This window comes from Vidua macroura, chromosome 2 (genome assembly GCF_024509145.1).
Source record: "Vidua macroura isolate BioBank_ID:100142 chromosome 2, ASM2450914v1, whole genome shotgun sequence".
Taxonomy (NCBI): Eukaryota; Metazoa; Chordata; class Aves; order Passeriformes; family Viduidae; genus Vidua; species Vidua macroura.
In genome coordinates, this window is record NC_071572.1 from 113,304,826 (window position 1) to 113,331,445 (window position 26,620).

At 40.0% G+C, this 26,620-nt stretch overlaps 1 protein-coding gene across 1 annotated transcript in view; it reads right to left on the reverse strand.

Moving 5' to 3' along the window:
- Positions 1-26,620, reverse strand: part of CRYBG3 (crystallin beta-gamma domain containing 3) — an 80,591-nt gene that overhangs the window by 52,500 nt on the left and 1,471 nt on the right. The window contains exons 2-3 of the mRNA XM_053969838.1: positions 14,200-14,278; positions 2,018-2,445 (exon numbers count right to left, since the gene is read on the reverse strand). Of these exons, the coding sequence (XP_053825813.1) occupies positions 2,018-2,445; positions 14,200-14,278 (507 nt within the window). The remainder of the gene's footprint in view (positions 1-2,017; positions 2,446-14,199; positions 14,279-26,620) is intronic.

A 26,620-nucleotide genomic window follows, 5' to 3' on the forward strand; every position in this document is an offset into this window, starting at 1 on the left:
TCTGTACATAGGCCAACCCACCCTTACCTCCAAACTAGCAACACACATTCTTTCATGCTTGCTTAGCCATGAGACACGTGAACTATACTGAAAAAAATCTACACTGGTCTGCAAAGATTATCTAACAATACAGGATGTCAAAGGATGGTCAATTGAAAAATCCAACTGTAACTTTGACTTCAGGAAAACAAAAATAACTCAAAAATTTCTGCAGAGAGCAAAGAGGTCACTTCAGTGAGTTAACACCCACACTTTCCAAACTCTGCAAACTTTGATAAATGCCTTATTTTATTAATCGATATTTTTATGAAGAATTCACAAGAAGAAAAAGGGGAATGAGATCCATCTTACCCTGTAAATTGTGCATAGACAGTGAAGGATATACTACAGAAACAGCAAATAGCAGCAAGAGACTGATGCAGCAACCCAGCCTGTCCAACAGGTTTTAGGGAATACAGTTTGCTCAGGAACCAGACCAAATAACACCACACTCTTGGGCTCTCCTGGGAACAACTGAGGGGAGGAGAACTTTTCTCCTGAATTGATCAAAGCAGAGGTGGTGCTGAGCTACAGTTTGGAAAAAGCACAGTCAGATGGGTGATACCATGATAAGAGTTTGGGATAAAAACCAGTTGGTGACGTCACAGACCAAACCAGAGCACTCATGAGAACACAACCAGTATTACTATTAATTACTGTATTTTGAAGGTGGAAATACAGTTTTAACTTCACTTAAACAGGTATCACATCACCTATTCATATCCTGATCAGGCACTGCATTTATAACATGAAGCTTCAAATAATTATTCTGCCAAATAACAGGTAAGGGCAGAGTGCTGGAGACATCCCCAGTATGGAAATGGAATTCAACAAGCAGCTGTTTTGGCTGTCTCTGACCTCCTACACAGAGATGAAACATTTCACATGCCACCAATAAACACACTGAGCACAGCTCAATTAATTAAAAAAATTTAAAAGAAAAAAAAGGTGTTTCTTCTGAGCCCATCCTCCCATTCCACAATGCAAGCAGGAGCACTGTGATAAGACTTATTGGCTACTCCCAATCACTACTTTCTGCTTAAATTTGAAATAAATATTTTGGGCCATTCTGAAAGCCTGAGTCATCATCACTTGCAGATCCACTGTCCACAAACAAGTCCATGTTCTACACACCCATCAGAAACTGGACAGGTACCACAGGCACACATTCACACCTAACTCCAAATCCACGCTATGCTGACCCACAGGCAGCCAAATTTTCAACGTAACAGCTACAAATGATTTTGGAAAACTAATATCTATGTTTATGACAGTCACAAAGGGTTTTGTAACACACAGTGTTGACCACAGCCAGTGTTTTAACTCTTCTACTCTCAAACACACAACAGTGCCTTTGCCACCACTTTTTTTTTTTTTTTTTTTTAATCTTCTTTTAAAAATGTTACAGAAGTATAAAGACTGTTCCATGTTTTGGCTAATTGAAATTGAGTGTTTTGCATAACCTTCTTTACATCACAGGAAAACCCCAAAGAACTAGGGGAAAAATCACACAAGCAAAAATCACCCAGTCAAACTAGGAATGATAATTTGAAAGTGAGAAAACCTTACTTGCACAGGTAAAATTATTGAACTGCTGAGATACAAAAAGAACAAACATTCAAGCCATTCAAGCCAGACATTTATATAGGCCATAATATGGATGGAAATAAGCTCTTCACACTTTCTTTCCCCCCTTAACATATGTAATATGTGTAATGCCATATGTGTAAATACCACATCTAGTCAGGAGACTTCTAAACAACTTCTTTAAAGTTATATTTTGTTGCAGTTGACTTCTCCTATTCTCATTTATTTAGGCAGTTGCTACTGGAGTTTTGCACAAAGTCAAGTCAAGGACACTCCAACCATCCTTAGAAATGACAGACATTTCTCACACAGTCATCAGAACTTGGTCAGCATAGTTTTGAACACACACACACAAACATCAACACATTTAATAATAAATTACAAAACTTACTTTTCTGTATCTGAGGATTGTTTCCAGCCTCCTTGAAGATCCCCTGTGATATCTTTCCCAATATTATTTAAGATGGCATCACCTTTATTTACAGAATCCTCTTTTTTTCTAGCTGTAGGCTCTTCAATTTTCGGGTGCTTTGGTTGCATGTCCTTTGGAAAGGTATTTGTGCTCTTTAAATCCTTTTCACATCTGTTGGGTTCATCTTCAAAGGTAGGGGGTTTAGATTCTACCAAAGAAGATTTTGTTGCAATATTAAATAAGCTTCCAAGGAAATGAAAAAAGCCTTCTCGGGGTTGCTTGTCTTTATCGGATGTTTTGCTTCCAGGAGTCAAACTAGGAAGGCTATTAGCCTTTTTCAGCTCCTCCTGGATTTCAGACTTGCTAAGTTCTTCTGTGGAATGGTTTTTCTCTTCATTTTGACAAGCCTAAGATAAATACAAAAAGCACATAAAGATGATGGTTCCTGTAATTTTCACACATTCCCAAATTCCTTGATTTTAATTTGCACCTTTACATTGTATTCTTTTCAAGAGATTTGTCATTTAAAAAGGTCATTTAAAAGCCCACTGCTTGTTGTCTTCTCTTTTTGTACCAAAGAGGTCCCTATTCCACAAAAAGTAAAAAGGACTAACGCAGGCTAGAATATTCCCAATGCAGCTGCAGTGGAAAAAAATACAGGACAGATGGCAACAATTGCTTCAAGTGACATCAAAAACATGGGGAAGAAGCAAGGAACAGTTATTTCACACTTCAGACTAATCCCCTCAGAAAGCACAGCTTCACAAACAAACCTCCATGTGCTTGTGAGAACAGTTTTCAGCTTGCAAATCTAGGCAAGAACACCACAGCCAAATACATACACCCCACAGCCTTCTGCACTTCTGAAAAACTGAGGAGAGTCAAGAACAGAATTGGGATAAAACAAACTCCACTCACATCCCAGAGCTGAACTACCTTAGTTCAACCCTCTGGCCAGCTCTCCTTCAACTGCACAGCTGTTTGCAAATGGATTTGCTGTCTCCCACAGTCTCCAGCACTCTTTGCCTGGTTTTCCATACAGCCAAAGTCCTGCAGAGCACCAGCCCTGCACCTCTGACCTTCTGAACTGCCTATCGGCCCTATCAGAACTGAAATGAATGGGCACCGAGGCAGGGCTTCACCTCATTCAAACCACATGTTCATTTCTTCCCTCAACTCAGCTGAGCATCTACACCCAGAGGCAAGGCAAGCTCTATTCCTCACCAATTTATGCCCTTGAATTTCCTCCGTGTCAGCTCCTCTCAGAGATCCAGGGACTGCTGTCCAAGCTCATGTTACTTCTGTCAAGACCATCTGCCCAAAAAGGTGATGCAACTTCACTGGAAGGCTTCACAAACACCACACATAGCCACATTTTCAGCTTCACAATCTGCAAATGTGTTTCCTTCCCTGGACTAAAGTTTTCTGGGAAGCACCTCCCTCCCCCATCCCCACCCTTTCTAGTGGGTGCCATAGGCTATTGCTGCCTATTTTATCTTTACAGTACAACCCTGTAATTTCAATTCCTGATTCAACCCAGTTCATTAACACAGATTAAAGTTACCCCAAGCTTTTCTCAGATGAAATCTATCCTGCTCAACAGGAGTGGGAAAGAACATGAACAAAAAGTCCTATGCAAATTTTAGTTGTGTCAACAATACATTTGGATAAGAGTAATTGTTTCAAATTGGGCAACACCTACACAGAAAGCTACTATTTCCACTAGGTGACCAATCCTATTTCTACTTGAAGTAATCTTAAATAAGCCAGCAGGCCTATTTGTTTATAGGCCACCTAGGATCATGTTAATGGTGAAAAAAGTGTTTTAATGAACTCAGCTTCATCCTTGGGGAACAGCAATTTCTTAAGAACTTTCAAGATATATTTAGTGATACCGAAGCAGTGGTCTTTAAACTTCAAGCAATTCTTTTTTGCCCTTTAAATACAGAGCTGATGCAACTGCTTTAATATTAAAAGATGCATGTGTTGAAAATTGAATTGTTTATTGGAATTGTGAGGACAGAAATTGAACAGCTAATTTGTCCTTGAGAAATCCACACAACATCCATTTTCTTTGTACAGGCAAGACACTTGTACAACCACAACTTGAACTTCTAAGTAAACTTTTAGAAGTGGGCAAAGTCAAACTCTGGCCTTTTTTCATCCCACCTGTGACAAACCCCGCCTGCTCCCCTACATACTGCTCCGATCAACAGCTGATGCATCACAAAGGGGTGCAGTCAACCCTGTGGGATCAGAGATTTACCACTTCACATGTCAACTCTACCCAAACCCACCCCTGGAAATGAAGATGCCAACATTGCAGCTTGGAGATGGTGCCACAGCTCTGGCTGCTATCTTCAGTATTAGACAAGTAACACACGAGCCTGGAATGAACCTCTTGAATAATTGTCTTTATCTCAGAGGAACTGAGTACTTTGCATGAGGAAATACAAAACAGAAACAAGACAACAAAATAATTTCCAAAATTTGATGAGTGAATGATTCACCATGTCAGCTTCAAAGTTCTACTGTCATATTTTCTTCCTTCACTTTGACTAACACCTCAGCATTCTTCAGTGCCAGATTTTAATTAACTTTAAGTGAAGGAGGGCATTTTTCCATAGTTTTGTGATTTGTACCATTCACACAGATTTGTCTAATCTAAAAGAGTACCTCAGTGCAGGAAATGCACACAAATCTTATTCTTTTCTCTGCACAACCCTTTTAAGCCACGAACATTTATATTAACTATTAAAATATCTATGACATTAACAGCTAGATGCATTAACTATAAAAGAAATTGTTACATTAAAAACTTGACAACAGTTTAGTCTTATAAGTGTTTTTGTTTGTTGTTGTTGTTTTGTTTGGTGTGGTTTTGCCCATTTTTTAAAACCATTTGTATTCAGAAACTAATGGAGAGTTTGTTTGTTTTTTTTTTTTTCTATTAGGAGCTGAGACATCAAATATAGTTAAATCTTTACATGTGAAAGTCTTCTCTGAGCAGCTCTGAGACATAACACTTGTAAAGACTGTGCTGCTTATTTGTGAGCATAATTTATGCCCTGCTTGAAAAGCTGTTTTGTAGTCTCTGCTTCCAGAAACAGAAATCTATTTAGACTTTCCTTCCTCTTTAATCTTCCTTTCTTTACTTAACTTTTGGTAAATCAAAAGAACAGGAAGCTCTAATATGAAAGGGTCCTTCCATACCTTTAACCATAAATAGCGTCTTGCATGAAAAAAAGCCACAGAGAACATTTACACTGTGCTTATTTGAAGATATATGTGGATATTAAGTCTTAACACAGAAACTATGCAAATCCTTCTTTCTTCCCTTCAATATAATCAATCCTATTCTCCATATATTCTCCCTCCTGCTCCACTTTGCCATAACAGACAGCTTGAGCCATTGGTATTTCATCATTTGCACACAAAATCTCAATTCAAAGTCTGAAGCATTATGCAAACAGCACCGTTCCTGCTGCAGATTTTGAAGTTTGTATTTTAAGATGGTGCCATATTCAAATGACTGAGACGAAAGCACAAGATTTTACTATACGAAAGCCAGTAAGCCTCTAGCACAGCAGGAGCCTTCAGGCACGAATGCCTGATGAACGCACAGCACCGTGGCACTTCCACGAGCCAGTATCACAGAAACTTTCACTTATCATTCCCTGTGCCTCTCTCCCAGTCTGTCTCTGACAGAAGCCCCTAGTGAGCACTCAGGAAAAAAAAAAAAAAAAAAAGGGCACAGGGTTTATATAAAATAATCCTTTCCATGGTACATCCCAGCAGTTTTCAACAGTCAGGGCCTCCAGCAACCTTGACAGAGCATTTGATTCTGTGTCACAATTAAGCTTGAGCAGTTTGATATTCACAACACTATAGGAACATCAGTGACTCTTGTTTTACTTACACTTCATGTCATCAGTCAAAGAAAAATAAATTTTAAAAGTCCTCTTACAGCATCACAGCAGTCTGAATAGTTTCTCAGGTTCACCACAAAAACAGCGGTCTCTGGATGGAAACCTACCTGCCAGATCCCCTTTGAGATCCTTGCTGATGCAAGGAAAAAAATTTTCCTGCTATAACGTTATCTTTCTGCTCCTCTTGTAATGAACTGTCATCAGCCTTCTCCTGGCCTCCCCTTTCCCACTCTCTGTGAGCTTTCCTGCTTGTGACATGCTTCATGAAGCTTTAATTAGCTTTTAGTCCTTTGGCAACTCGCTGCTCCGAGTTTCACTGAGCAAGCCCTGGGTAACCTGGCCTGACCTTGTAGCTGAACTGAGGCTGGACTGGATGACACTCTGGGCTCCCTTCAACCTGAATTATCCTACGGGCCCGTGCCCTCACGTGCAAGGAGCCTGGTGTGGCGGAGTGTGAAACGAGACTATGGCTTCAATCAGGAGACCGCAGCGATAAGTGACGCTGTGCCTGGGCCCTGTGCTCCCACTTTGCTGCACTGAAGCCTGCCAGCTGGGGCTCAGGGGACAAGCCCACCGCGGCAGGATTGTTATCCCAGCTGATTTATCCAGGGGCAGCCGAGTGTGCCCTCCAGGCTGTCATCCACTGCAGGCCGCAGCGCAGACAGCCGCCCTCGGCCTCGCTGCGCCTCGGTGGGCAGGCCCAGGGCTCGCCACCAGGTGAGCAATCCCCCGAGGTGGGATTGCAGGGCACAGCAGCACCCTGAGGAGGGTAAACTGCCAGGTCACCTCAGTTTTCCTCACCTCCTGCCCAGCAGGGAACCCTCGTGACCACCCTTGTAAGCCATCTCTTCTCAGCAGCTGGGTGGCTGAAGTTTGAATTGAGGTTCTCAGTCAGCAAGGGCTCCGTCCATCTGCCAAAAATACAACCTCTTTTATTGCCCTAACGAGGGAAATGAAAACGTTACCAGCGTTAAAACACAGATTTCCGTGAACAAAGCGTCAGCTTCCAGCACAGCTGCCAGACATTTGGGATTTCCCTCCCCAGGAATGAACGCTCATTAGGGAGCAGAAACTCCAGACAGCCGCACAGGGACCTCTCAGGCCGCCTGTCCTATGGCACTGGGAGAGCATCCCACCTCCTGCACAGACACCCTTCTCCCACCTCATCCCTCCTGCACCTGTGGGAGGAGATGGCCTGCCATCTGAAATTTAGGATCATCCTGATTCACCCCAGGGACTTCCAACAAGTCATTTAACCCCAACATCCTGATCTGAGAACGGGTCACGGCACTACTCCTGAGTTTCTGTTTGCTGGCATTTATAAATTAATTAACAGCTTCAGGCTGAAGTGCTGGGGGCACAAAGTAGCACATGTAGGCATTTCCACATATAGTACAGGAAAATTAATCTTGTTCCTGCCCTTAGCTTTGACCTTCCAACACCACTGAGATGGCTGCATTTCATTCAACAATTATGAGCATCTCATTCAGTTAGAACACTGACACAGTATATAAATTCTGTGTGCTAAGCAAAATCCACAGGGATATAGCTGGGGCTGGTGACAGGCTAGTTCATCTCCACAGTGAGTCATAAATGCAGGTTTTTTAGCAGATTTTCTTTTTCTGGGAGGTTAAAGCATCTTTGGTGCAATCTCCCACTTTTCTCAGTGAGTGAGACACACTGAGGTGCCTTAAATCCAAATGTGAAATACGCCTTTGTTTTTTCAAGTACTGTGAGGAAAATCTGTTAGGCTTTTGCAACCAACAGGAGACAATACATATGGAAACCTAATGAAAAACTATTGGACATAGTGAGACAAAGATTAAGAACAAAGCTTGTCTAAGGAAATTAGAATGGCATTGAGAAAAAATCAGGCAAAAGTACTATCAGACTGTGAAATACACAATAAGAGCCCCTAAAAGCCCACTGTTGCTAGTGTTCATGAACCAAATGGATTGAAAAAATACATGGTTAAAGTGGGTTTTTCCTATTTAAGCCAGTAATTAGAGTGGTGGTGTAGAAGATGTAAGGGAGGTCCATCACTGTAAAAAACTATTTAGTCTTTACTAAAACATACCTTTTAACTAATGAGAAAAAGCAAAAAAAAACCCAAAAGAAACAAAGAGTGACTTGGAGTTTTAGGGGAATTTAAGATAAAGATGAACTCAGTACCTCTACAAATACCCAGTTAACCTGAATACTTTTTAATACTGGGAAGTTTTCCTTCCCCATCCTCATTTCTCTGCTTGGTTTGACATGAAAAAAATCAGGTCATGGCAACCCCGGAAGACAAAAGTAACTAGAAAACTAATGAAATCATGGCATCTTCTTAATCAGGGGTAAAAGTTAAACAACAGGAAGAGACTTTTAGTTAAACTGTATCAGCTTTGCATTTTAAAAACTAAACCTATTTAAAGTCAATGACTATTTAACATTTGGAAAGACAACAGCATCTGCTCAAAGTTCAGCACTGGGACTTTAAAAATTTGTTTATCCATTTGAATTCTTGAAACAGCAAAGAGTCATTAATGTATATTTAATCTGTCAGATGAGGAAAGAAAAGATGAAACAAGCATTCTCTGAAATTTATAGTATTCTCCTAAAATGTGAGGAAGTATCCAGAAATACATTCCCTGACGAGAACAACAGATAAAGTGGTTGAGGTGAACATTTCAAATGGAAAGGTAGAAAAAAGGAGGTACAATTTGAAATAAAATTTCTGCTGGGTCACTTTCACAGAGAATTTTAAACTCAGTGAAAGGCTCTAGAACAACCAAATTAACTTTTCAATTTAAAAGTTTCTCTTCACACCATTTGCAAAGCTGCTTGAAAATTTTCCCTTCTGGATTTTCTCATTAAATTATTTTAAAGCTCTGATCGAAGATTAAAAACTGGTACTCATTTCTGAGTATGCAATCATCACCTCATTACTACTGTGGGCTACTGTGGAGCCAGAGAGAACAGAATTAAATTGTCTGCCTTACTTCTGTTCTTTCCCCCAAAGTCTTCCAGTATTACACTTTCATTGCCTTTTAATAAATATGTTTCCACAAACATAAAACAATTTCTGTTCTCTTTTATTTGACAATTTCTTGAAGCTTGGGTAAAAAAAAAAAAAGAAAGGTGAAATTTACCTTTTCAACTGAGAAGTGACAGCACACTGGGAATGGGATGAGACAGTGTGATTTCCACCTGCACTTACATTCTATGGGCAGATTATAGCACCTGGCATCACACTTCTGCTTCACCTGTCTGCTGGTTTTCTGAGCTAAACAGACCAAGGTTTCAGCCTTTTTTTTTATCCCCACCCATCCTGAAATAAAGTTCCCTGCTCATGATCCCTTCTTTGAAGAACAAAAGTAGCAGAGAGGGAAGCACATTTCAAGATCATTCTTTCTAAAAATCTTCAGTATTGCAAGGGAATTTACCAGAACTTTAGATGGGATGATCTTGAATTATCTCCCTCAACACATATAGCTGTTAACATCAACCATCAATTTAACAAAGTATCCTGGGAAGCCAAAAGGTACCGCCTATAAAATTCCATTTCAACAAAAGTCTACATCATGGCTGAGGAGAAAAATACCTGCTTTCACAAGAGAAATCTTGATTGTACAAACTCCAAAACAACTTTTGTTTTATCTTTCAGTTGTTGCTGTGGGCAGCAGCAGTTTTTACAAGTAACCCTTAGGTTTTTCAAAAATTCATGGTTGGCAGCAATAGTCCATCTCCCTTGACTCCCAAAAGGAAAAGCATCCCTCTCTCTGATTTCTAATCATTAAGTCAGGAATTTAGCAAGAATTCACAGACAGCCTGAGCAGACACTACTTAGATAATTAATGATGAAATTTTAAGTGATGAGATTTTTTGAAATAAAATCAATATAAAATAAAACCATGACAATATAAATACCCACCCCATGCTATATGGAAAACAGTATGTAGTTAACTAAGACTCTAGGTTTAATTTTGATTTCTAAGTTTTTTGTAAAACTTAAAACTATAGTCAAAATAAGGCACATTCCATAAGAACAGCAATCTATATTCAGCAAGTTCATGGGACTTCTGAAAAAGTCTTGTGTAAATTGGCACACTGGATGAAAAATTTTGTGACATAGAATTACAGCACAAATTAGGCTGAAAGGAATGTGGCTGGGAAGGTCATGCAGTCTGTGCTCCTGCACAAAGCAGCTCTGGTTAATCCAGCTTTGAGCATTTACAAGCATAAAGATTCTCCAACTCACTTGGGCAAACTGTTCCAATATGAGACCATTTTTATATTAAAGACAAAAGAAAAAAAAAAAAGGTAAATTCACATAGGTGACTGGAATTTCCCATGTTCCAACTTGTACCCGTTGCAACTCCAAAAAGAAGCTGGCTCCATCTTATCACATAATTGCAGTCCTTGCAATCAAAATTTAATACCATGTCTCCTGCTTAAATACAGCCATCTTTATGTTACCTTGAAATGAAATTCATGTGACAGAGCAGAGCTACAGAATAATCTCTATTTTCCATGTTCACAGTGTACAGGAGTACTTGTCAGAGGACAATTAGCTACAGGTTTAATTTGTAGCACAGAAGCTTTAGATGTCATGTTAAGAAAAAGGGTTTTTAATTATAAGGTCTATGAAATTGGTAGAACAGTTGTCTGATGAGGTTGGAGAGATCTTAGGAGATCTCCATCCCTGGAGGTCTTTGAGAACAAGTCAGACAAACTTTTATCAGGTATGACAGAGATACAGAGATCTCACCTTGAGGCACAGGAGCAGACTTGATAATCTCTGCTGTACTTTCTGCCCCTGAGTTTTCTATGAAGGTTGAGACTGTCTCAGGTTAATTCAGACTTGAGCCTATGGGCCAAATCATAGAATACTTGATGCTACTGAAATACTGTAACCTAAATTATGCATTTGGTGTATCAAATTTGCACTTACTTTTTGGAACTTTTGGGTTTGCCTGACAGAACCCACATGGTAGTTTCTGTGCTGAGATGCTTAAGAATTCCTTCCTAATGGGTTATGGAAGAATGGGCCATTTTCTCCACACACTGCTACAGGAAGGGTATCCAGGGACCATGAAACACCCTTTTTCAGGGAGCACTGCTGCATTATTCCCTTAGAAAACAAAATCCCTGCAGCACTAAAAGTGAGGTTAATGATATACTAATGTGTACTGGACAGTCTGTAGTGCAGATACTTAGCACACTAAACATGAAGTTCAAGAGCTGTTTACATCCACACAACCATCTGCTCAACAATCACGCTGCTCAAACGGAGCGTTTACTCAGAAAGGACACCCTTTACAGCCCTAATTCAAAGAAAGAGAAGCAAAACAAAATCTGTAAATTAATACTGGGAGGAGGTGGTGTACTTTCTGCAATCACTTAACAGATACAGAAAATATATTTCAGTAATATTTTCTTGAAAGTGATCAAGTGATGACTGATAAAGTCCCCCCGGGCGCACAGAAAAATTAGGCTTAATATTTTCAAAAGGTGCACATTAAAATATCTTTTCCTCCCTTTATGAGCTAAATATTTCATTGTAGGGAAAAAATAACAGGGGCAAAGTACAGAAGTTGTGTCTAAAATGCTCAGAAGAGTCAAAGAACTACCACAGCTCAGCACAATTCCCAGCTCCACTCACCCAGTCAGTTATAATTTAGACATTCGACCTTTGCTGCTAAATCAGAGACTTACAGCTCCTCTGCTATTTCGCCCCTGGCCTCCTGCTAAGATGGCCAATGAATATACAAAATCACAGTGTGGAAGTCTATCAAAAATAGGATGGCTCATTAACTTGGTGACAGCTAACACAGACACAACATGGTTTCACTTTAAGTCACCATCCACCTGAAACGCTGAGGTAGAAGCACAGCTCAGAGATATGGGCGTGCTTGGAAAACTGCTCAAAACTGATCCATGTATAGATTCAGACATTCTTCACAAAGCACACTTTCCATAACATTTTTTTTTGTCAGCCTACAGTAACCTTGATGAATGGATGAAAAAACCTGAAGCATCTTTAAATAACACAGATCATACCTTTCATAAAATCATTTAGGCTGGAAAAGACTCTTAAGTTATCCCAAGACCACAATTACGACAGCGTCACTTCTCTCCAGCTGCTCAGGTGCAATCTGGTGATCTTTGCAGAAGACAGTTTATTTTGGCCAATTACTAAATTTCAAGTGTGTACTGGAGACAGCAGTGAGAGGAAAAAACAGAAAATATTTTCCACAGAAAATGTAGCAAGGGGAGCATCAGAAAACCAATACTTTCTCTACTTCCTCTAAGTAAGTTTTTACTATCTAGTTGTAGATAATGCCCACAAGATACACTGCTCAAAGTACTCACTGCTATGCATATGAAACTGTTCAAGTGTATCACAAGGTTTTTGATCAGCTTAAGAAAGAGTAAAGTTAGACAGGAAGCTCTCAGTACAGCTCAAGAGCCAGCACATTCTACTAGTATGAAAACCACACCTTCTTCCTAAAGCCTATACAAACACCAGGTATTATTTCAAAGATAATGTCATGGTTTTAGGCTTTTTAACATAGGTCTAAAACAATACAATTAAGTTAAAAGTTATGGCAAGGCAAAGAGGAGATCAGATACTTGGAAAAAACCAGCACTGATTTTGGCAGCAGCTTTTAGTACAGTATTATAAAAACACAAGTTTTGAGTAAAAGACTACTGAAACAGATTCAGCAGGAAAAGATTCTGAATCGTGGCTTTTGTAAATTAAAAAAAAATTAATCAGATTTAGTTTTTGGCAAGAAAGAAATACTCTTAGGTAACTTAAACTTGCTATGCTTGCTTTGCTCCACCTACGCATCCTGCTTTTTCCCTGAGACCTAGCCCTATCCATACTTCCTTTTAGGCAACTCCTAGTGCTGAATCCTGAATGCTTCCCCTTCCTCAGTCCTGTCCTCAGTTGGACTCTCCTCCAAAGGAAAATCTGGTTTGGAATTTTTCACTGATCTGACACAGAAAAATGAGGTTTTTTTAAAACTGAGAAAATGATCTTCTATTATAATAGATAAGAGTCTTCTCTGGTTTATCAGAAACCTTTCTGCCTGCATTCCAAGGCATAACATCAATGATTTATGGTAATAGGAAGCCATGCAGTGGCATTTTCCAGGAGCTCTGAACTGACAGAGTTGGCCTAAATCCACCTGGCTTCTGAACAAACATTGTTTCCCACCTTGCTGTAGACAAACCATAGTCAAAATGGATTTTTATTGAGCAAATAACCTTGCTGGGGTCTTTGTAGAGGCAACTGAAAAGTCTCCAACTTTAGTGAAGCCCAAATAAATGGTCCCTAGATACTGAGGATGCAACTACACAGGGACTGTGGGCCCTACAGAAGGCGAGCACTTCCTTTTCCATACACCATGAATGCTCAATAAATGCAACATGGGATAGAAATCTCAGATTAAGTGTGTTAAGAAGCCTATAAATAAATCTGGCAGACTAGCCAAGCCCCTTTTGGGGAAGCACCACCATATTATCTGCACTGCATCGAGACAACTCAGAAAAGGAACAAAAATTCAAGCAAAACTGCTTAGTGACTGGATCACTAGAACAGCTCAGTGCAGGGCAGGATGTGACAGCTGTTATCACCTGTCTTGTACATAATTATTTATGATATTTGGCTGAATCTAAGCACAATTTTAGGTGTGCCTAGTGCCACAGGAGAAAGCCCTGATCACAGAGGAACATGTCCTTTTCTCGCAGCACAACACTTACAGGACAAGACAAGCATGATTAACACGGGTAACTGGTGAGGAGCACCCGACTTACAGACAAATCTCAGCACAAAGATCTTGCAGAGCTCTGGCTGGCAACCAGCAGACCTTCAGGCAAGCACAGGCTTGCTGGTTAGATATTCATAAATTAAACAGAAATGGTGCTTTAGAGCAATGCCTGTAAACATGGTTTGATAAAAATATTAGTTTTCTTCTTCACTGGCAAACACACACTGAAGCCTCAGTTCTTTCCTGTAAGTAAATACGTGGATTTTGTTTAAAGAATGTGAAGCACAAATAGTTTTTTGTGTCTTCAGCATGTACATTAGAACCCTGGCATAGTGGACCCTAACCCAGAAGGTGGCAATCAGGTGCCATGCTGCAGTAGAGGAGTGCATCCAACATCAAAACCCTAACAAATAGTCACAAGCAGAGGTGGCAGGTTTTACCTAAAATAAATATCAGTCAATAAAATTCTTACCTTCAAAAGTGCAGGCAGAGTTGTACTTTCCTTTTGGCTGCTCTTTGAATTTATGGCTTCGCTCCCTTTGTTTTCAGAACTGAAAAACAAAAATATTTTGTAACGCTGAGTACTTGCATTATTCAAATCCTCTCAAGAGCCAACACATTCAATTTAAACACAAGAGAGCTTTAACTTAGAAGGACAGAAAAACATATTTTCCAAACTGTACTACATACTCTGCAGATATTGTAACTGAAAAAAACAAGCCCCAAAAAGCTGAAGACAGAACCATAATGACCGTTTCACCTTATACAGAGGTTTTGGAACTCAAGCATTCAGAAACTGCACACAGCATTTCAGCTCTTCCAGCTGAAAAATAACAAGATTTCCATGCCTGTGTATTATTTTTCAACTGTAACTGAACAGTGATGTACCACAGCAGCATTCATTGCCACAGGACTACCTGGCACAGCTGGCAGCTACAAGGCATACCCCATTCTGAGGCCTGTGAGCAAGAGGAATGTACTCCTGGCAGGTGGAATCATCCCCAATCACAGCCACCACATTGAACAGTTCTTCACTGAACATGCCCAATGGGCCATGCAAATGCAGAAGGAATTTTAGAAAGGGGACAAGAGGCACATGTTTATTACCAAGGCAATGCCTGCTGCTCCATTTTAAAAGTCAAAAGTCCAAAATCATGTGTGTCTTTATGGGAAATTCACCAAATTCATTCAAATTTTCTTGAGAGTTCATCTTTGGAATGAAGGGAACCAACTCCCTGCCCTCAACCCCAGTTCTTAGAACAATCCTTACACACAGTCCAGCAGAGAACAGTTTAATAAAAACCTTTATGCTATAATCAATTTAAAAGTTAAAACACTATCAAGGAAAACATTAGGTGATGTTAATGACAGACATCAGTTCCTGCACTGTGAACCATTACATGAAGAAAAATAACTTTGTGCTAATACATCATATGAGTAAGTATTTCAATTTATTCATAATCACTTTGAATACCCTTCTTCACCAGTCTTAAACATTTAACTTTGCCATTGAAAAATGCATAAGCCCTTATTTCTGAACTCATGTGAAGAGATGAACTGAAAGCTCTTTAAATAAAAAAACAATTATTAGTAGTTTGGTGAAATTCTGCCAGGATTTGAAGAAAGAATTAAGGTGCTGTTGTACTCCTACTGCTTCTGACTGTAAACCACAGGTAAGCACATCTCAGTAAGACTCCCAAAATGAAAGGTTTTCTTCCTGTTGCAGATTAGACATCTGCATTCAGTATACAGTAATATACACACAAAATACAAAAGCCACTCTGACTAAATGTAAGTTTCCTTCTCAGCTGCTCAGAGATATTATTCCCTGAATAAAAATGACAGTAGAACTCTCCTGCTATTAAGATTTTCAAGTTTTTTTGCAACTTTTCAGAAACATCAAAAGCAAAACTTCTTCCTCCCGTTTACAGATCATCTCCAAGTCGAAAACCGTGTACTTCCACATCACCTTAGGTAATCTCTCATAATGCAGTCATAAACACAAAGATGCTTTTTCAGGGAGAGCATCAGACAAAGTCTTGGCTGTTCTTTGCCTCCCTGGAAGACAGAGCAGATGAATTAATATTCTGACCTATTAATTTCTTCTGCTGCTAATGTGTTTCATGAAGGAGATGTCACAATCACTCTGGGCAGTCTGGCACACTAATCAAAGTGTTTTTCTGTACACAACTTATTTTCTCTCTCCTAGTTTTTGTTTTCCTGTTGGTTTAAAAAAAAAACCCTAAAAATCAAAACACCCTTCTCAGATCTACGTGGCTTTTCCTGATGTTGATACATTTAACATGAACAAGAATTCCCTGAATTTAAGAGTGGAATAATGACATTGATATCTACCAGACATTCTTCCTAAGTTCAATGTATCACTCTTTATGGAACTGGTCTGCAGACCACAAATGAGATCCTTGCTTTCATGAAGTCCTGCCAGCATACTCCAGTGTTGAATTATTGCATCACTTTGTTGTGCTCATATTCTTCCCTTTACATCATGTGTTTCCCTCCCCCCCAAACTTATTTCATTTCCTACTTCTTGTTTATATTTGAAATACATGTCTGAATTACTTTCTTCTAGCTAGCCACAGAAATTCCATAGCATACATACCAAAACTGAAAGAATGCAATTCAGCAGATAAGCATCTTAAAATCAACAAGTAAAAAAAAAGTATCAAAACTTTCCTTTCCACCATAAAATAGCCCTAACTCTGGAAGCATTTCCCCACACCCTTTCACAGTTTATATTCTAGCGTTTCTACATTCCTTGACATTTTGCTTTAGGGTGTAGTTCCTCAAACATGCTGACTTTGTCAGCAGAACCAGCTTTAGAAATCTCCACTCCTTTCTCCTCAACCTCAGTTATCTCTACATCCTTAACTCAGCCAAGAAGGGCTCTCAGTATGGTGACATTTTTCGACAAAATCAAGAGGTGGGTAGAAGCTTGCTAGAGGAAAAATCCAGCCTGTAATCCAGTTTAAAGTGCAATGATTTCCAACAGCACAATGAAGGGGCAACAAATGTCACTCAGCAGGACCAGGCAGGACAAACCACTGCCCCTCACATCACCACAGAGGCTGCTTGGGGGTGAACCTCTTCTCCCCTTGGCCAGGGCCCAGTTCTAAATGGATCTTTGAAAGCAAATGGTTTGAGTTTTACTGCACAAAAGCTTCTTTGCTGCACAAAGGCCTCGTGGGTTGTTTAGGATAAAATGGTTTTGTTTCTCTCAAAGAGGCAAGGTCACCTTTTACAGCCTAAACACCACAGACACAGGGGCTGGGCCACACTGGGTGCCTGGGACTGGAGAACCTGCTGGCTACTGCTCACTTCATTCACACAATGCAACTTAGCAATCCCCACAATGACTCTCTACAAATTTTAGGCCTTTTCCTCTTCTCATCATTGCATCCATGGCATCACTGTGACCTAGGGCTACAGCTGTATTTATAAAGTTTGGCTCCACAGAGTATTAAGCTTTTCCAGAGCACTTTGCCACAGCAGGTACCACCAATGTTATCTCCAGCTGAGCACATCTAAACTTTGGCTTGTGCTTAACCACCCACAGATAGGCCAGCCACCTCTCAGGAGAGCATTTCACACTGGTCCAGTCAGGAACATGAATTAATTTTCAACTCTGTGCTTCATAAACTACTGTTGTTACATTATACACCCAGAAATAGCCCTCTACTAACCCAAGTTTTGAACTGACTCATCTTTGCCTTTACAAAGTAGAAGAGCAAAGTGTGAACTTTGAAGAAAGGAAACATCTCTACCAACGTGCTTCCATGGGCTTCTTACCTATCCAGGCAACAACTTACAAATTGTCACAACTTGTTTACATAGTTAGATAGATACTACTCTCATTTTATAGATTTAAAGGGAGGAAAAAAAAAAAAAAAAGGCATGGAAGTACTAAATAAAAAGACACTGTCACAATTAATTCTAGAAATCCAAGCCTCTCAGACATGTAATCTATGGCCCTTCTGTTGCTATTTCTGCTCGACATTCCTTTTTCTCTTACATATTAGTGCATCCAACAGAGATGGATTAATCTTTAGCGAAGGTTTAGAGGAAGGTTAGAGGGATTTCTTCTCCTCAGCTGTCTTGCTGCTCTTTCTACTGTCTTGCCAGCATGCCTAACCTGATTAGCATCACTCTTATTCTCTAACTAATCAAGATTAAATTTAAGTTACAGAATGGTATCTTTTGTATCTTCTCAACAAACCTTTCTTTGTGCCATTTTCTATTGCTTTTTGTCCCTCTGCTGCTGCCTCTGTTTTGACCTTTCTGTATTACTTGGACAGGTGGTGTCTGAACTAGAAGCAGGTTTGTGGTCCAAGTTTTTAATCATTACACTTTGGAAAGAGAGGTTGGAGAGGTTAGAGATTCTTATGAGCAAGACATGTTCAAATTCTGCACTGCTGCTCACACAAAGAGATTACATGAGGGATTACAGTCAACAACAACAACAAAAAGCAATTTAATTGAGCATATTTAAGTACACGGCTTTCAAGGTCTTTTGCAACTGCCTCTAAAAACAGAACAAGACAATTACAAATAATCACATCTTCAAAAGGCCCTCACAGCATCTCTGTATGGTGTGAGAAGCCTGCTTCCTCCACCCTTGTCCTTCATAACAATCCCTCAGAACTTGCAAATTAAAAGCCCATCCCCTTCTTCCTTTATTAATCCACCCCACCCATGTTATGCAGGCAGCAGATTGTGAATGTGTTGTGACAGATAAAAAAAAAAAAATAAGCTACAGGAAACATACAAGCACAAACACACAAGTTTGGATGAGACTGACCACATGTAGAGTTCTTCAAACTGAAAGCAATTGCTGTGATCTTCTAGGTTCCTTTTATGAGCAGAAGGCACAGACAGCCTGTTCTGTTTGGGAAGGGGGAAATTAATGGGTACTCCCTTAGGGAAACAGGGACAGCTGACTAAAGCTGAACTTCAGTTCAGCACCACCACAGCACTTGTGCATGCTGACATGTGGATATACTTCTCCCAGGGCTCAGAATCAAATCTCTTCCAATGCAGCTCCAACGTTTAATTTTCCTGCAGTCCACATGTAACGAGCCAGGTGAGTGCTCCAGCATTTTGCCATCTTCTCTCTCTTAGGGGTTTTCAAGTTCTTCTTCATCTTTTCAGAAGCATCAAAAGCGAAACTTCTTCCTCCCGATGACTCCCAGGTGACTCCCTGAGTAGTCAAACCCACCCTGCTACCACATAAAGTTGGCATTGTTTGCTTTTTACTGGTGTTCTCAGATTAACTCAGGAATTTAATGTGATGACTCGTAATGGTAAGAGAATAAGCAATGCCCAACCTCAAAGATGCATTTTAGGTTTACTTTCTTTATTTCAGCATTCTGGGGTGTAATGCCAGCTCCTGACCCCTGCCTCTCCTTTCTCTCTGAACAAACCTAACAGCCCTCTCTGAGAAATACACTCATGTAGTTCTGATGTCATTACTTCTTTCCAATTTTACTTTGTGCCAACAGTTACACGTGCAGTGCTGACCTTCCAGAAAGATATTTCAATGGAGAAACATTGAAACAAGGATTTCATCACCTAGTACTTTAAAATCCATTTCTGCAAGAGCCTCCCTGAAGAATGTAAATGAGTGGAAATCCACAAGTCTAATAATACCATCAAATATAGATGTACAAGACCTCAATGAAGTTTCAGCACATTTCAGGAATTCTCACACCATATCCACAAACCAGCAGTAGTAATGAAATTTTTATTATAAAACTGCAAAGAGCCATAGGTTGCTTAGTATTGGTTTCTTCTTTGTCCCAGTTTCCAAGTGGTAATTAAAAAGATGACTGCAAAAAAATTCAGACTTTTAATTAAAGTTTTTATATAGATATATATACCAGTTACCCTGCTTGCCATACAGACCCTTATGATTACTGCAGCTGCCCTCCTGCATAATCTAGATTATGAAATTTCACCAAGGGAGACCTGCATCAAGCTTTTAACACGTGACAAGAAGTTATGAGCTGTGGTTGAAAAACAACAAACCATGGAAAAACGACCATATCTGTAAATAAGACCTTTCCATGTAAACTACTACTAAATTCACTACTTATTAGGCTTAACTATTCAAGTCTCATCTCAATCAATCTACATCTATGTGGGACAGATTATAAAGGTCTCGGATTCAAATAACCTCTTGAAGCCACAGGTCTGTAACATAAAGCACTTAAATCTGATTTCCCTTCCAGTTATATTCCTTGAGGCAGAGCCATTCTTCAAACTTGAACATTGTCATTTCTAAACTAAACGCCACTGAGCTACTTCACTTCAGTCTGTGAGGGAGTTTTTCCAGACATCAAATTGTTCTGGAGATCTCTTCAGAGCCCTTTTCAGTGTGCCAGCATCTTTTTCATGATAAATCATGGACACCAAAACTGGACTTGGTACTGCAGTAACCAAAGCATCCACAGAATACACGTGGTTTGTTGTTTATACACCAAACAATCCTATTTTCTTCTCTGAGCCACCACTTTGGCAGCTCATGTTTAACTGGCTGCCAACCATGGCAACTCAAGTTTGTTTCCAGTGTCATCTACATGGTGATTTCCATACTTTTCACTCAAATCATCTGCAAACCTCACATGCTACACTTTTGTCCTCTTTTAAATTATCTGTGAAGATATTAAATTGATTCAAAAATACATCCTTTTCATTTTTTTCAAACAGACCAAGTAGAAGATTATGTATTACGTCTTTTAAAAATATTCCTCTGTATGTTGAGCTTTAGCCTGCTGTTATTACACTTGGTAATATTTTAAGTGGGGCATCAGTGCAAAGTCTTAAGCATCTAAGAATGGAATTTCAGCAGTTTGTCAAGTGAAGCTGTAATCTCATAAACAAAACTGAGCTTGACAATTCCCATCTTTAAGTGATGTTACAATCAATCCCATGTTTATTAACTTCTCAGGTTGCCTGGGAGACTTAGTAAATCAGTTTTTCTATCCTTCCCCTTTAATCCAACTAAATAAAATAGACTTTAGAGGGAAACACTTTCCTCTAGGCACCATCATCACACTTATGAAGCAATTTTTGTGCTGTGTAGCCAGAAGAACTATCAGAACTTAATCCAAAAAATCAATTTTTTAAGAGTCAAACTTCTGGCATGTTCCTTGAGGAATATGAGCAAGGGTACAGTAATATTTGTTAAATTAACTGAAAGGAAAATATTAATGTAAAGCTCGCTGGCAACAAGATATGAGGAAATCAACTGAATGCAAAAAATTGGCTTGTGCATCAAGTGACAGCTAAAATATGTTAGTATTTAACAGAAATTAAAAATGCTAACATTTTAGAAGAAAAACACCCCAATGAATTAAATTCATTAAAACCTCTTTCCTCTGTTTCCTTTCCCCCAAAACCACAATGAAGCCCTTTTCTGAAAAGCTCACACATTAAAAATTTCCAGTGAACTTCTCAGCAAGATTCCCAGGCTAGCACACTTCTTGGGAAACCAAAGAGCAGCAGCAGTGACAAAATCTGCCTCTAGTCTCTGGCAAGGCTGTTGGGGCTTGTCTTAAAGAGAGAGGGAGAATTTTGCACAGAAATTTCAATGTGAAGTTTCTGGCTGCTGCTTCTGTGCTTCAGCTTAGGCCACACACATAGAGGAGGTGAACTGAAGACATGAAAACAAATTATAAAACCAAGTTATTGAGTTTGAAATTAGAGGGTCAAAGGAAAGCAAAGCTGCTATTTAAAAAAATACAGAAGGGAAATGGAGGAAAAGGAAGAGAAAGCAGAGAAAGATAAGGAAGGAGAAAATGGAGCCAGGAGGAGGAGAAAGCAGGGACTTAGGCAGAAGAAGTGTTACAACTGCTGATTAATTTAAGTGTTGAAATAGCACAAAATGTATTATATTCAATTAAAATGCCCTCATTTCAAAACTGGTTTGATTACAGACAGCAATAAGCAATTTAGATTGTTTTAACTGAAACAATTTTTCCTCTCAGACCTGTTTCTGCTGCTGATTTACATACTGTTTTTTGCTTGTGCAGCAAAGCTGGGTCAGCATCATGTTCTGCAATAGCAGTGCTGTGTTGCATGGTTTATGTCAGCTACACAAAGTGTGTTAGTATTAAATGAAGACTAAAACAAGCAACCAAAATGATAATGGAAAATAAATACGTCAGAAAAATCACAGTTGGGCAACATTTTACAGTGAATGTTCACAAGAAAAAAAATTCAAGAACCAAACCATGTTGTTACACTGAACATGTACCTTTAATTTTAACTATGATAACCCTTGCTAAATAACTTAATCCATTTTACACGTGAGGGAACTGAACAGCCCTACAAAGGCTGGAGAAAGAAATATAAATGTTTCTGAGCAGAGCTTACTCCAGTGTTGGGCAGTGTGATTATACCAGATTACATCAAGGTTTTCCTTCTGGCATCTGTCAGGCATAGTAACCAACACCGCTGTGGAATCTGCCCCCTATTTGCCAGTCTGATTGGTTAGACAGTGTCCAGCATTCTTACGACATAGATGTGTTCCTGGTAACACAAACACTTGGTAGAACATCAGAAACAGATTTTAAAACCATTTATTAAGGTTAAATTTATCGAATTAATGGGGAATAGAACTGTTTGCAAGGGGTATGTCTGCAGGGTGGGGGATCAACATTTTGTAATGCCATTACAAAATGGCATAAAAATAGGAGATATTTTTTAAAAAAAAGTAATCCAGGGCAGCTTTAAAGAGCAGCAACTGTTCCTCTGATAAACAGAGCATGCCAGAATTTCAAAAAGATTCATTAAGGATAAGTACCCCAGAAAAAACAAGCAAGAGAGACTGGTGTCACCAGTAAAATGCAGCAAGCTCTCCTAGTTAGGCTGGAGGAGAAAACTTTTGGTAGAGGTACAGAGGGCTACTATTTCAACCCAAGAAATTACTCTCCAGAACTCCCATCTTTTACTCACAAAATGTACACCAAGAAGAATCCTACAGACACGAAAGACACTCTTTTTTTTTCTGAAGGCATGCATTTTCCATTCGTACCAAAATAAGTTCTAAGGCCAAATTTGAAGGCTGTAACTGATGATTAAAATAAAAGTATATTATCACTGCAATTCTTCCTGCCTTTCCTGATTGTGTGCTCACAAGAAATAACTTCTTGCTACGTTTTTTCCCCAATGCAACACAGTCCATAGGTGAAGTGCAGATCCCCAAGGTGTTTATACACTTAGGTCTCAAGACCTCCTTAAACAGATTTAGTGCCTTTGGAAAAATATTTTATCAACTTAAGAAGCAGTGGAACAGTCAGAAAAACAACATTCTATTTCAAAATAAGGCAAGTCATGAAATCACAATAACAACACTATTGGAGACTATATCTTGTATCTGGAAACTGACATGAGAAAGTTAAATGAGTAAGGAAGGCAACATTTCTGACCTTAAGTCTTCAAAAGCAATACTGCAAAGCCAGTTAGAACAGATAAAAATTATATTAGAAATGAAAATTAATATACCAGAAGAATTGAGTTAAAGCCTGAGCAAGCCAGTGCTGCGCTACTGTCTGCAAGTATAATAGCATATACTAACTGAACTGTGTAAAATCCAAAAGCCCCTCAGAAATTAAAAGCAGTAGCTGGGTTTCCACCCTTTCAAGAAGTTGCAATAATTAGAAATACAATCCCCACAGCAACATGCTTTGGAATCTTAATTTTTTTCCACATGGGAGCCTTTTGTTCAGCAGAGGAGAAGACCAAGGAGTTTTGATCTTTGCGAAACTGTTCCTTAAAACCACAGATAGTAGCTGTTTTGGAAATACTTTTGCATTAACTCTGGCACTTACACCAATAACTGGAAAAGGAGAGAACGCTGTTGACATTTAAAATAGTGGAAAAAACGTTGCTTTGTTTCTTCCAAGGAGCACTTCTATTATAATTAAGGCTCTAGTAACATTTCCTTCAGGAAATGTCTCTCACACACATGGCCAGCTGCTGGCCCTGCTCCTCCTGGTCTCAGTCCCACGAGACATCCAAGTACGTGTTCTGATCAAGCAGGGAGTCGCACTAGAGTGCACAGAACTATTTACCTGCTTAATTATAGGCAACCACTTTGGTACCCTGCTGAATCAGGGCCTTTCATACTATTTGGAATTATCCTGCAATGGAAACCATAATAGAAAAATCTAGGAAGCAAAAAGGAAGAAAGAAATCCCAAATTAACAAATGTACAAAAATTTTTCAGAATGCACCTTACTTAGGCAAGTCTAATTTGAATTCTTCTATATGATTGGAGTATTGCCCTTGCTGGTTCCACAAACCACCATCCCTCATGTAGACTCATAAATAAGCTAAATTTTAACAACAACACAAAGAATCCTGCTCTGGCTTTCAAAAGTAAAAGGTTCTTTATTAGAAAGCAGAGACTGATTTTTCCAGCAGACAATGGATTTCTTCAAAGATGCCAATGGCATCTGAATCAAACCCAGCCAGGAGGCAGCAATTTCAGAAGAGCTAGGTTTGAAATTTATTACTCCCTTTTCCATCAATTTCCAGCAGACCCCTAAATGCACAGTTTTTAAAAATACAAAAATACATGTTCTTTGTAAACAGGAACAATGGCTGGCAGTCCCAAAGGAAGAAAAAGACTTTCTAATCTCTCCCCAGGCAGAATAAACAAAGTTCTTCATCTCTTAAAGCTCTCAGTAAGATACTAATGGATGAATGGAACAATCTCAGCCCAACAAACAAATCAGCCCCACGAAATCCTTCTAAACCAGATAAAAGGTTGCTCTTCCCTGTTTGGTATCTCTGGTATACTTCAGCAATGCAGACAAAATATCCCGACAAACCAAACTTGCACTGGTAGTGACCAGCCAAAAGTGCATGGAGAGAAAAAGAGAAATCTGAAATGAGCCTGCAAAACACTGCACAGAATAACTAATAAAATGCACCCATAGTTTAAAGGACATTTTGATGGTACCTCAGTAAAAAGTGTCACACCTCCCTGAAAGGTCACATTTATTCACAAAAGAACAATTGCTCGGCCATAGAAGCCACGTATTTCTGAAAGAATCCACAGTGTAGACTTACAGTGTAAAAGCTGTGTCTTCTTCCAGATGGACTAAAGATACATGTATTAATAAAAAAAAAATTAAAATTGTAAGACTCCTATTAGAATAGTGAAAATGCAATTGGGTTTTGTCACCCTGGAGATTTAGATTGCTCCAGGACAAACACTGTGGTAACCAATACCCAATTGTGTGTTATTGAAAGTAGCAAATAGTCCAGTACAGCATAATGACTGCCTTTGAAGGAAGTCAATGATAAAGACCTGAGATGAAGAGTGCTGAAGCCATTCAAAGCAGCCCCAACTCTGAAGAGACACCTAAGCAGCAGGCAAGCACTGGGTGGGAGATGCTTTCCATTTGGCTACATTTTATGTAAAAGCCAAGTGAGCCCTGAAGGCATGTGCTGTGCCACAAAACTTGCAACTAACCTGCACAGCTTATTTTTTCCACAAGCAAGCAAGCCAGCCTCCAGCGAGTCTCATGTTCATCAGAGCTACAAATTGCTGTAAGGGCAAGTTATTAACCTAAGCTTTTTGTCAAATGAGGTTCTCAGAAGAGTCTAAGACACTGATTAACAAACTATGTAACTTCCCCCATCCCCTTCCTCCCATTTTAAACCAGGGTCACAGTAGGTTTGGGTTTTGGTTCTTGTGGCTTTTACAGGTAAATCTGAACAGGGTCTGAAGCAAGAGGGGAGCTCTGCTCATGGGGGAAGGAAAGCTGGCAGCTTCCAGCCACCCACCACTGCCTAATTTGCAGGAGCAGATGGAGAACGACTTTTGGACGGACAGAGGCTCATTTCTGCATGCTTTTAAAACATAGGAAACCATCATACTCTGCAGAGGCATCAAGAGTGATGCATGTCTCCAGAGGTCAGTGCAGGCACACAGGGTGTATGTGATACACTGCTCCCCCTCTGCTTAATACTTCTACTTTTCTGAAATCCATCAGTAAGTAAAATACCTCCATAGAAAAGTTTACATACATACACACATATATATATCTCAAACTTGGTCTGGTTCCAGCGTATATCCTACCAATAACCTGAAGGGGATTCCGTGCCGGTGCATACAATTCTCCTAGCCCTGCACAAAAGCTGCATTCCCCAACTCACCCACGCACTCCACACCTTCACAACAAACACCCAGGGCAGCCCTGGTCCCCCCTCCCCGCACTCCGGCTTTGTCCAGCGATCCATTCAGCTGCAATAAACCCGAGGAGCGAACCTGCGGCACCCATCCCAGCCCGGCGCTGGGTAATGTATGCAATTACGCTAATCTGCGAACAAGGCTGCCAGTGGAAACCAAATACGAGAACGTCAGCATTCCTGACGAACGTGCCACGCTGCAGCCCGGCACAACAAGGAAAAGCTCCTTAACATACCAAATGGGACTTGGGATGGCGAGGGCTTTCGCTTGCCTCCGCTCCAGGAAGGAGTCACGGCCACCACCCTGCAGCCAGCCTCGTGAGGAGCTCAACAACGAGGCCAAGGGGCCGGAGCCTTCTCCTATCTGCGCGGAATATCCCAGCTTCCGAAGAAAGAAAAGGCTCTTGGCTGCAGGAAATGAAACTGAGGTTGGGATAGAGATGAGACTGCAGCCCCAAGTTAAGTGGAGAAGGTCTGCCGTGAGTGCTACCTACAGATCGGCCATACAGTGCACAAACCACTGAAGGGGCATCACTCGCCTCCTTACCAAGCTGACCGCTAGGCTTTTTTGTTTATCCCAAACCACAGCTGTAGGGAACTGGCAGGGTGTCCTCCAATGAAACCCGTCCCATTGCCTCTCCAGGTTCTCGGCCAGATCCAAACCTTCGCCTTAT